This window comes from Phytophthora cinnamomi, assembly GCF_018691715.1.
Source record: "Phytophthora cinnamomi strain GKB4 chromosome Unknown Contig17, whole genome shotgun sequence".
Classification (NCBI taxonomy): domain Eukaryota; phylum Oomycota; class Peronosporomycetes; order Peronosporales; family Peronosporaceae; genus Phytophthora; species Phytophthora cinnamomi.
In genome coordinates this window covers 787,346-799,738 of record NW_027150950.1, presented here as the reverse complement: position 1 = coordinate 799,738, position 12,393 = coordinate 787,346, and the positions used below count along the sequence as shown (strand labels likewise).

Here is a 12,393-nt window from a genome sequence, read left to right as displayed (position 1 = left end):
CGCATTATGAACCGGCATCCCGTCTACAAATTGATAAGGTACGGTTCTCTTTGAAGTTGACTGATTATCTCGAGCAGTTGCTAACATGTACTGTGTGGTGTATGATGCAGATTAATAAACCGTCTTCTTCTTACCGACGCCTACGCTTCTGTCGAGCCTGTTTCTGTTCCACCTCTATGCGTGCCTGTTTGCCGTTATACGATGGCTTAGGTTTTCGAGCTGGAACTTCTTTCGCCTCGAGATCGACGAACTTGCACACGAATCGACGCCCCTCGAAGCGGACAATCAGCTCGGGGTTCAAGTGCTTAGGCGGCTCCCACGTGGGCTCCCAGTCCACCAGGTATAGTGTAGTTCCGTCTTCTGCTCTCATTTTCCCCAGTATGCATCTTATTTGCCAGGTCAGATCTTTGTCGAGCGTCGTCTTCACGGACCTGGCAGCATCATCGGTCCACGACTGCGGATCACCGAAGCGGCGAAGATCAAGGCCGCTTGACAGACGCCAAGTGCAGCCTGGGCAGCTTCGGTTCCATCCATGGTAGCTCGTGCCAAAGCCTCGCCAAGGCCCTTTCCAGCGTCGGCAGGCGTCTGCAGCGTGCCACCCTCCTTGTACAAGGCTTCGGCAAGATCCGTCCACGCGCGCCGCTGATGCTGCTCGTCTTTGGCGGTCTGCATCGCCACGGCGCCCAGTGCATCGACCAGCTTGGACCCGATGATGACGGCTTGTTCTTCCTGGGGGCCGCCGGAGTCTTCCGATGTCTTTGCGATGGTCGCGGTTGTGTCTGTTACCAACTTGTGGTCGTCGGCGTTGACTGGCGTCCCCGACCTGGCAGCTTCGCGTGCAGCGTGCTGAAACATCCGGGTGTGGTCTTCTTTGACGTCAGTGATATCGGTGTTCTTCTCCAGGATGGTCTGTAGTATCGCTCCTGCGTCAGCGTCAGCAACATCTAAAACCTTGTACATGTACTGAATTGCTTTAGAGTTAATAGTTACGTTCCGACTCGGGTGGGTAATATGATGCACGACAGCCCTGCAAAAGTCTTGAAATTCCCTCCGCGAGAAAACTTCTCTTGCCAGCGGCATTGTGGTTATTATTGTGATGGGGGGGGGGGGCTAGTAGCCGCTGCGCAGTATGTCCCTTAGGCCGGTTCTCAACCGAGGCGGACGCATGCGTTTTCGGACACTTTGTGATCTGATTGGTTAACAGGACGTTACAAAAATGATACTGCACAACTCATGCGTTGGGAAGCGTTAACTACTTTTGGCCAATCAGTGCACTGCATTGCATTCCCCACAGCACTCCTCCTCTGACATGGCGTCGGTCCGCCCCACCGCAAGGTAACGGCGTCGTTGGAAAGCTGAAGATGAGCTGTGCGGCCTTCTGGTTTGTTTGGTAGCCATCAAGCGACACCAAGCAGCACGAAAAAAAAAATCAACAGTTCGAGAGCGGATTTCGTGGCGAGTGCATGCTTCTACGCTACTTAGAGATTCAGCTTTCAAGAGATACTACAGGGGGCTTGGTAGGTTGGACCAGCTCCATTGCCGGACGGGGGAGTCTTGGTCAGCGCTTCAGATATTGTTGAGTCGTGAACCACACGCAGATGACACAGAGTAACAGTACAATGATTGGATAATATTGATCAAACACTGGGCCAATCAAATTTGGTCAGTTTCATTCTCAACCGAGCATACGGGGTAGGGCACGCATGTAACGCACGCGTCGAGAAAAACGCTTCGGTTGAGAACCGGCCTTAGCTTCATTTGCAACCACTTCAAAACCGCTATGATATGGATACACTTATTCCAAATAGTGACATAAAACGACCCCCCCCCTCGTAGTGGCACCTCGTTCTTAGATTACCCTGATCAAGTCGATCGCTGATCTCATTCATATAGTCCGTGGCGTCCAGCACGATCCATTGCAGCGAGTCGACCGGTCTTGATTTCCTCCACGTGGTCGCGACAACGTTTAATGGCGTCCGCGATGATGTCCACCAGGGGTCCGTTGACCCAGCAAAGATTCTCTGAGCTTCCTCTCGTCGCCCAGTTTCCAGTACCACACGGTCTGCTTGAAGCGCTTGCAGACCAGGAACTGGGCTTCGCCCATCGGTTCCGAGCTAGACACATTAGTGCTTGGTCCTGCGATAAACGGTTGCCTTCTTCAGTGGGACGGGCTGCTTTCCACGGGAACTGAGATCTTGGTTCTGACTCCTGCCCCGACGACGAGCGTCGCGAGGGCGAGATCCACGGCACGTACGAGGAACGCTGTGACGACGAGAACATCGGCGGCTGCGGCTCCAACCCCAACGCCCGCGGTCACCACCGCCAACACGAACTTCGTCGTTACATTCACCTGCAACGCCACTACCGGCGCGGCCGCCACGAGCTGCTTCGCCAGTTTCGCCAGCAGCGCCCCCACCGGCGTGGTCTTTGGGAATGCGGCTCCGGCGAGTCTTTCCTGCTGCGCGCGCTGGTCGCGTACATAGATCATCTAAAATCTTGCAACAAGCACACCCTCGTACAGACGAATCTCCACCGGGTTACCGATAGGATTTAAGAGGGATACAGGTGAGCGGTAGCCCGTGAGTTTGAGCTCCCAGACGACGCGTTTGTGCCGGCGAACGCTGACTTCAGCATCGCCCTATTTTTCCTTTACGAGAGGCTATGGCAAGGACGCCCTCGCGTACAATCCCGAGGGCTTCATCGGCATCGGGTTTGGCGAGATCATCCCATGACCGGCTGCGCTTTCAGTGCTGGTCCGCGTATCTGTGGTGCAGAACATTGTGTTCGTCGAGACTACGATCGTGATCGCCCGCATCGTCGGACCGTGGCGGCGCGATTCACTTATCAGCAACGAGGCGTAGTTGCATTGCGCGTCTAACGTCTACGTTGAAACATGCCCGGCGCGCTGGAGCTGACCTCGTTGCTGAAATCTGTGCTTTTCTTGCTCATGCTCGTGCCACCACCACGGGACGTCACTCGAAAGCATACTATCAATTCTAGCAAAATTAATGTCGCTGCGTCCTCTTTCAAAATAAATCTGGAAGCGGTCGTACATCTCCGTTGCTGGCACACCGAAGTTAATTATATTAAATGATGGCTCCTTGTCGGTCCCGTGGGTCATTTTCTCTGGAAATTCCTTTGATTTGACACGACACTCGGAGCTGTGGCAACTCGTTCAGGGCGAAGGAGGCGTTGACTGGGCGATGCAGTAGCTATAACATTACCATAACATGAAAAATAAGGACCAGCTATTTAGCAACGATGTTCTCAAATGAAACGAAATTTCAGGGTGAACAGAGAAAAGTTAGTTTGATAGCGTTAGTTTATCTAACGATGTCGTAGAATTGTCCAAACTGCGACGCGTTGTGGACGGAGCGTTGCCATCTTCAGCGTTCCGTATGGCTTCTAGAGCTTTAGCAACGCTTGGGGTTGGATTCTTAAATGCTTCCTTGTAATGCGCTACGGCAAAACAGGCAGCATGGTACCCGACGCGACATTGGGTACATCCAAGGGGAGATTTTGGTGGTTTTAGCCCTTGCAGGCTGCACAAATGGCAGACCACCTTTCCGCTCGATTGCTCCTTGCTGTTCGGTGTGAGGATATGAATCGCTTCAACCGTGCGGTCAGGAGAAATATCCCCTTGGCCTCGATTCTTCGCCTGTTCTTCCCTTTGAGCCGTTGTTCAGCGTTGACCTGTAGTAAGAGACTCACAAACCCGTCGTTTGAACTCTCGTAGTGTTTTCGGAGCCTTCGCGTTTTTCTCGATATGCCTCATCATGATGATGGATACATCCAGAAGCCATGTAAAAATGCTCATCGAGAGACGCGTTTCTTTTCTCCTCGTAGAATTGGTTGGGCGGAGCTGATCCACGCGATCAACGCCGTTCATGCCAATGTTATAGGCGGCAACGAGAGTAGGGGCCATAAAGGTTATCCGATGCATTACCTCGTTTCCAGTCCAACGCCGTATTGGGAACAATCCGTTACAGCATTCAATAGCTTCGCTGTTGTCCCCACCTAGGACACGTGCGCTTGGCGTTCTTGCTAAATCGTTTGTATAAAAGTTAACAGGCTGTTTGTCGTGGAAAGCCACGAATCCTCCACGGTCCGCGAACTTGATCGGAGGCGCATACGCCGTCTGAAGGTGTTTGGGAAGCTTCTTTTGCTTTCTCGCATGAGCGGCGCGCGCTTGTTTCGAGTCCAATTCACTGTCCACAGCTGCTATCAACTCCCAAGACTTTTACGCATTTTTGCAACACGCTTCACCGAATCTGCGACTGCACCGTAATTCAATCTCCCAACCCAATCTTGTGGAACGGTCCCAAGCATGCGCACTTCTCCATCCGCCATTTCGAAAACAGCTCTAGCGAGAGCGTGACGAGTGTAGAATTGTCGCTAACCACGAGGCGTCTACCTGACTTGGATTGATGTAGCTTGGTTTGGTGAGAGATCATTGCTACCCACAGGGCAGCGGCAGCGTTGGGATCGATGGGTACTTCAGGCCGGTTGAGGGTAACATGTAGAGGATGATGTAGACTTGGAAAAAGCTGAGTGTATCTTTGAACCGCTGTCGTTGGCATCGTATTGCCGGATCCATTGTCCCAAATCGAGTGTACGTACAGTGATTGCCATCCCACCACGGCGTAGAATCGAATGACAAATTTGTCGGGCTTCAACGGCATAAAGGACCTCGCCAGCGTTCGCGCCTTAGCTCGCACCCCAATTTCGTCGATACTGCTGATCCCAAACGGAAGAGCAATAGATGCAAACTTTCGCTGAAAATGCTCGAGAAGAAGTCGGCTGTGACCGAGTGGGTCTTGCCTAGCCATTCGTTCTGGACTCTGTGTCTTTTGTGCAGTGGGAGAAGTCCTCCTCCATCTCGGTTTCGACGACCACAGTTCTTGCTCTATCGTTGTCGTTTCCTGGTGCGTGACCCGCCATAGCTGCTGCAGCATTGGCAGCACCTGCCGCTCCTGTCGCTGCTGCCTCTGCTGCTTTCACTGCTCTCACTGCTTTCACTGCTTCCACCGCTGCCGTTGCCGCCGCCGATGCTGTCTCCGCTGCTGCAGCCGCCTCGGCCGCCTTCAATACTGCCTCCCTTGCTGCACTAGCTTTAGCTGCTGCGGCAGCTGCCTCCTCAGTGTCTGAGCCATCCGCTGTGTCCGCAATATCTTCGTAGATACCGTACGGAATGTGTAGCTGAAAGGAGCCCCGAATTACTTGAAAGCGGGTCCTACTCATTGTCGCTTTGAGATCGGCGTTGTCGCAATAGCGTCGTCACGCTTTGGTATATGGTAGCACTTGAGCAGAGGAAGTAGTAGCTGAAGCACTCAGGCAAGATGCCGTCGCCGTAGCAATCAGTACTTGGTTGTTCTTGAACGGGTAAATTGAGATCTGAGTGAGTTTTAGTCGTGCTTCGCTTTCTAGCTCTCACTACTGCACTACATTACTCAATTCCTTATCATCTAACATGTGACTTGAACTGCAACTTCAATTTGATCTTGAGCGGCGCACAGCCAGGAGCGGATCACAGCTGCCGTGTTCATCCGCTAGAAATGGTCGTGTTCAACATGAAGTTCTCGTCCTCATAGCTGTCTCGATTTGACTCGTAGCAGCTTCGATATTCTCGTGACATTCCCTCCCCTTAGCGAGCCCCCCCCCGCTGTCGTTCGTGGTAGCGATCAATGAGCCCGGCAATTGAAGTTAGGTTAACTGCGGGCTCCCAACTTGTTTTGGTTTGCCCCAGCCACTTGACCTTGTAAAGCTCGTTCCCTTTGCTGCGTTTGTAGTCGATGATAGCTTCGACTAACTCGCCTTCGGTGCCATCTGCCAGTCGTACTTTGAAAAGTCGTTGGTTAGGTCGGCGATATGGCTTGGCAATGTATGGCTTCAGTAGACTCGTGTGGAAGACCGGGTACATTCGCAATTTTGGGGGCAGCCTCAGTTTGTAGTAGCCCCGCCCAATATTTTCTGTAATATAAAAAGGGCCTATCCATCGTGCTCCGAGCTTCTTCTTCGTTGTTCCGAGGTGTCGTGCGGCTATGTGTTGTCCAGACAGGAATACTTCATCGCCGATGTTGAACGTCTGCGGTTTTCGATTCTTGTTGTAGCATTCCGCCATGCGGTCCTGGGCCTCTGCAATGCTACGCCGTGCTTTCGCCAAGGTGTCCGCTTGTCTTGCTACGAATTCAGAATGCTTCATCTGACGAGTGTTGCCTACTCTAGGCGGGAGGAGCAGTGTTGCTGGTGTCCGAGGAATATATCCAATGTCGGCTTCAAAAGGCGACATACTTATTGACGACTGAAACCGTGCGTTGTAAGCAAATTCAGCTAGACACAGGTGGTGATCCCAGTCATCAGAATCTGCATTCGAAAAGGCTCTTAAGTAGTTCTCCAATGTCTGGTTCAATCGCTCACTTACCCCATCCCCCTGTGGTCTGAATGCTGTTGTCATCTTTTGTTTCACTCCTAACAGCTCGCACAGATTTTTCCAGAAGCTTGAAGTGAACTTAGCATCACGATCGGAAACTACCACATTCGGCAGGCCATGTAGTCGAAATATATCTTTGTGAAATCGCACTGCAACATCATTTGCCGTGTCCGAACCCTTCCCGGCTACAAAGTGAGCCCTCTTGGTCAAATGATCAACCACGACCATCACACTATCATGGGCACGAGGCGTCGTTGGTAGTCCAGTAATAAAGTCCATGGCAATGTGGCTCCATCGCTGAGTTGGAATGTCATGACTGTTCAATAGTCCTGGGGGTCTCTCATTACGAGCCTTGGTTCGAGCGCAAATTTCACATCCTTTGACGTACTTCGTAATATCACGGAGCATCCGTGGCCAATAGTAGTGTTCTTCAATCAGACGGCACGTACGATCAATGCCCGGGTGGCCATACACAGGGCTGTCGTGAAATTCCTCGCAGACATGCTCCAACAGTTCACGCACTCGCGGCAAAACGAATCGGGGTGAAGCCTGATGTCCTGCCTGGTAGTACAACCGTCCGTCGATCAGCGAGTATCGTTCCAATAGCCGTGGAGCAGCTAGCGGACTCGATTCCTCTTTTTTCAGTAAGTAGGCCGGGTCAAGTAGACGCAGTAGAGCTTTGGTCGTGTCATCTTCCCCATATCGTCTGACTGCTTCCTTCACTGTAGCTGACAAAGAGGAATCAACTCGTTGACGTACATGTCGACGAGTTGAAATTGCAGCTAGTGTCACCGGCTCAATTTTGTCCATAAAATCAGGCCTTCGCGAAATGCCATCGGCGACGCTGTTTGTTACTCCTTTGATATACCGAATTTGAAATTGGTACTCCGCAAGTTCGTCGTACCACCTGGCGATACGTCGCGAAATCGATTTTTGCTTAAACACGGTCTCCAGACTTTTGTGATCAGTCTCCACTACAAAGGGTCTATCCAAGAGATACACTCTCCAGCTACGAAGCCCTAATAAAATGGCTAGAAGCTCTTTTTCACGAATAGAGTAGTTCAATTCTGCAGCTTTGTACTTCCGGCCTCCAAATGCAACAGGTCTTTCGATCTCGACACCATCCTGTACTTCTTTCTGGTAAAGGACGCCCCCAACTGCAAAGTCAGACGCATCCATTCTCATGAAGAAGTCCTTTCCAAAATCAGGAATTGCAAGTACCGGTGTTTGTCCAACCTTCACCTTCAAACGCTCAAAATGTTCCAGTAGGGCAGGGGTCCATTCTAATTGCTTGTTCTTAGACTTCAGCAAGTTAAACAGAGGTCCAGCATCGTCAGCAAACCGTCGACAGAACCGCTGAACGTACGCGGCCGTACCAAGAAACGACTGTAAGTCATGCCTCGTAGCTGGTCGTGGCCAATTCTGAATGACCTTCACTTTGTCCGGGCTGATCCTGACTCCATCGTGGCCGACAATATCACCCAGACATGGAATGGAATCCGCACAGAACACACACTTACTGAGGTTTACAAAGAATTTGTGTTTATCCAGTCGTGCAAAGACTCGATCCAGTGCGTCCAAATGCTCTTGCAGGTTAGTACTCCGCGTGAATACATAGATATCGTCGAAGTAGCTCTGACATATATCTACCAGATCACTCAAGATTCTTCGAATACCATCGTTGAAGGTCGCGGGGGCATTAGACAAGCCCATCGGCACAACCAAATACTCGTAGAGGCCATCAGGAGCCTGAAACGCGGTGTATGGGATGTCCGACTCCCGCATCCTAAACTGGTAATATCCACTTAGCAGGTCGAGACAGGAGTAGTAGTATGCACCCTGCATGTGTTCCAGAATCTTGTCCTTTCGTGGCATTGGCATTGTACGCCGGATAGTGTTGAGGTTCATCGCACGAAAATCGTGCACAATTCCCCAGCCATCCGGTTTGCGAACGCAAAAGGTGGGTGCCCCATGAGGAGAGGTCGAGCGTCGAATGTACCCGACCGCTTCCACCTCGCGCACCCATCGAGTAATCTCAGCTTCTTGAGCAGGCGACTGCCTCCACTGCTGCCGGAAGACAGGTTCTTCCGATTTAACATTCATCTTATGCAGTCCATGCTCCACAGGTGGCAGTTCGGCCGGGAGTTTCTGCCTGAACAAGCTTGGGTATTTGCACAAGTATGGGTACACCGGATGATCTCCGAAATCTTCAACGTCTTTTGCTCGAGTAATTAGCGGTACCTCGGCTGGCTTAATCACCAGGACAAATTCTACCTCCTGAGGCTTTTTCATCAGTCGACGGAATTGTTTCATCGAGATGACTTTAGTCTCCCCCGTTTCCATCGAGTAAAACGACTGCTGCTCAGCTAACGTTACGTAATCTTTCATCCGAACGCGCTCGTGCTTCTGAATGAGCGCTTCCAGCCGAGCATGCAGCGTCTCCATCGAAGGCCGAATGCTGCCAGTTCTCCAATCGATACGAGGGTTTACTTGGCGAAGCCATGGCATGCCAAGCAATATCTGCTTGTCCTCTGGTACTGGAAGTAAAATAAATTCGGCTGTGTATGCCTCCATTCCCCCCAAACAGAGTGTAAGCTGCGCAGTTTTCTTTGGAATCACAACACTTTCTGCATTGGCCATGGTCAGTGATAGTAACACATCATGCTCCACAACACTATCCATCAAGCCCAACTGCTTAATAAATTCAGGAGTAACTGCATTAATTGATGCCCCGCTGTCGACAAAGCCAGTAGCAGCTACTACGTGCTCGTTTAGCCGAACCTCGCACTCCAAGTTCACAAATGGGTGTTTCGAACTCTCACCGACGTGAATGAATACGGCTTCATTATCATCACCCGACCTCACCACTGTAGTCTCCACCTCCTGTGCTGACTTCCTCTCCACCAACCCACACTTGTCCCGTATAATGGGCTTGGGACTAAACCCGCTCGATCGCCCGTCATCAAGCGGTTTTACTCGTTTAAATGCTCACGAGCCTCATCGGCATCATCCACAACGAGCTTGTCGACGAGTGCGTAGTAATTAGCTCGGTAGTCAGTTTTATCCTGTGTAGACTTTCGAGCACTCGACTGAGATCCAGGACGCTTCTCTGGATACTTGGTCCAGCACTCATCCGGATTGTGATGACCTTTCTCACAATGATGACACTTCTTCTTCCCACCAGCGCGACTCGTGTTGCTGTTCGACTTTGATGGAAGCGTAGCACTTCTAGGAGAAAACTTGCCCTTGGAGTGTCCACCCGATATGTTTTTGGCACTATTCTGGCTTGGCTTGCTCTCCTCGAGTCGCTCCAGCTCAACCTCACTGAAACCTTCCGAGATCCTCCTCAAGTGTCGCAGGTTTCTTGCGCAGAATTTGTTTCCTCAAATTACTGCTACTTAGGCCTTTTAAGAAAATCTCCATCGCAAAAACAGGATCGAGTGGCACCAAACGGAGGTTTTCTTGGAACTTGGATACATAGCCCTGGTAGGAACCACGTTGTTTGAAATTCAGCAATTCGTTCCTCAACTTCTGTTGAAAATTCGATTCCTTGAAATTCTTCTCCATGGAACCCTTCATGGCACTCCAGGTATTCGCAGTCATCGGGTTGGTCATGTAAGTCTCATACCAGGTGGCTGCATTCTTCCGCACGCACTGACCGAGCTCAAGGCCGACGACCGCGTCATCAACAGTGAGGTCGTAGCCTTTAAAGACAAAGTACGACTCAAATTGGAAGATGAAGCTGTTAAGCTTCACTCCATCAATGTCACCCTCAAAGATAGGGGGTTTCGTCTCCATCTTCCGCAGCTGTCGCATGGACGAAGTTGCCATCTCGACATCTTCCTGCTGGCGGCGTGGTCGGCTAGGTACCTGCGCGGGGGAAGGTTGTTGCTGCTGCTGCTGCTGTTGTTGTTGCTGTAGATTCGCGACGGCGGCTGCCGTTTGTTGAGCCAGCTCCTGAACATGGCCGACAGCCGCAACGTGAGTCTGGAGCTCAGTAATTGCCGCAACTGTCTGGGAGACGGCGGCTTGAAATTGCCCCATCGCAGCAGTGTTCTGCTGGGTCGATTCTTGTGTCGTTGCCACTGTTTGTACCAGGGCGTCGATGCCTTCTAGAATCCGGTCCAGGCGGTGGTTCACCTGGCCAATGCGCTCGTCCATCTCAGCCATAGTGGCCTCAACATTGTTGATACGTTCGTCGGCTGGGTCTACTGGTCCATTAGCCAGCGCTAACTGACGTTCCGTAGCTTGGCGGCGCGTCTCCATGGTCGTTGTTTCTGCAAATTCTACTATGTCGCAATAGCGTCGTCACGCTTTGGTATATGGTAGCACTTGAGCAGAGGAAGTAGTAGCTGAAGCACTCAGGCAAGATGCCGTCGCCGTAGCAATCAGTACTTGGTTGTTCTTGAACGGGTAAATTGAGATCTGAGTGAGTTTTAGTCGTGCTTCGCTTTCTAGCTCTCACTACTGCACTACATTACTCAATTCCTTATCATCTAACATGTGACTTGAACTGCAACTTCAATTTGATCTTGAGCGGCGCACAGCCAGGAGCGGATCACAGCTGCCGTGTTCATCCGCTAGAAATGGTCGTGTTCAACATGAAGTTCTCGTCCTCATAGCTGTCTCGATTTGACTCGTAGCAGCTTCGATATTCTCGTGACAGGCGTGGCCTTGAAATGTTTTATCCGACCAAAACTCCTTGATCTCTGTACCGGAGACCACAAGATATTTGTCCGACCCACATTTTTTGTCCGACGTGTAAAATGTCGAATACTATAGATTTTCAAAGGTACAACTATAACTTTATGCTAAAACTTGCACGAAAAAGCAAATTTTTATTCCGTCTTGTTAATGACAAATGCACCGGTGTCCGAGCGTGGGCCGACTGGAATGAGCCCAGCCTTGACGAAACCACGTCGAATCACATCGACTGGCACAGATTCCCACGCAGCAACCACGATGTCTGTGATAAGACTGCGTCGCTGCGTGGGATTGGTGCAAAAATCGTTATCTACATGGTACCTCACATACATTTCCCTAGTAAAGTGCTTGAACACACGCATTACCGCGACATCCATCGGCTGGGAAAGGCCTGTGATGCCAGGAGGGATGAACTCAGGTTCCGTACAGCAGGCTGCGAGCGATGCTCGCGTTGAAGCCATCTTGTGGACCTTCAAGCTGTCGAGCAGAAGCACTGATGGGCCACAGACCGATGGCCTCCACACCTATCATACAAATTGTAAGTAATACAGTAGGCACCGACACTGAATAAAATCACGAACCTCTTGGATCCACTCCTCCATGACGTGCTGGTCGCAATACGCGTTCGCCTGAACCGTAAGCACTACCTTGTCCGAGCGGTGGGCAGGATGACGCTCGAGCTCGGCTTGGACGTGGTAGCCAGGCTCGCCCTTGAACACGACTAACGGGGGCAGCTTACGCCCCGTAGCCGACGCACACAGAAACACGGAGGCTCGGAACGAGTTCGCTGACATAGCTAATCAATACAAAAATTAATTTAAAGTAGTACACTGCGCATTGAAATGGTTAGAGACTTACACTGGACAACGTCAACATGACGTTCGCCCCGAAAAGAGATCGTGGTGCTCGGGTTCATGTCTATGTAAATCGACGTTTGGTCCATATTGTATACATAGTTGTACTTATCGTCACCAGCCGTGATGGACACGACACTGTTTATCTCAAACGCGTAGCGCATGGCGCACGCGAACGCGTCGGCCACCAACTGGTTCATACAAATATCAATATAAAATATCAGTACTGTAAATAAAATCGAGCACACGCTGGCACAGTACCTGTAGCTCCTCGCGCTGCTTGACGCCGCGGTGGGTGATGCGGAGAATGGACAGCCAGTTGCGGTCTCGAAACCGCCGCAAGTACTCGTTGGCAGCGCGGTGAGTGCGCTCACCTAACAGCCGCGGCTCAAACCGCGCGCCCAT

The 12,393-nt window shown here is 51.2% G+C and overlaps 1 protein-coding gene across 1 annotated transcript; it reads right to left on the bottom strand.

Moving 5' to 3' along the window:
• Window positions 1-130: 130 nt before the first annotated feature.
• Window positions 131-12,393, bottom strand: IUM83_04704 (Cytochrome P450; the record flags this gene model as incomplete). The annotated part of the gene is made up of 6 exons (XM_067928801.1): window positions 131-360; window positions 432-909; window positions 2,255-2,488; window positions 11,716-11,930; window positions 11,993-12,179; window positions 12,250-12,393. 6 exons carry the CDS (start codon window positions 12,391-12,393, stop codon window positions 131-133), a joined length of 1,488 nt encoding a protein of 495 aa, XP_067796062.1.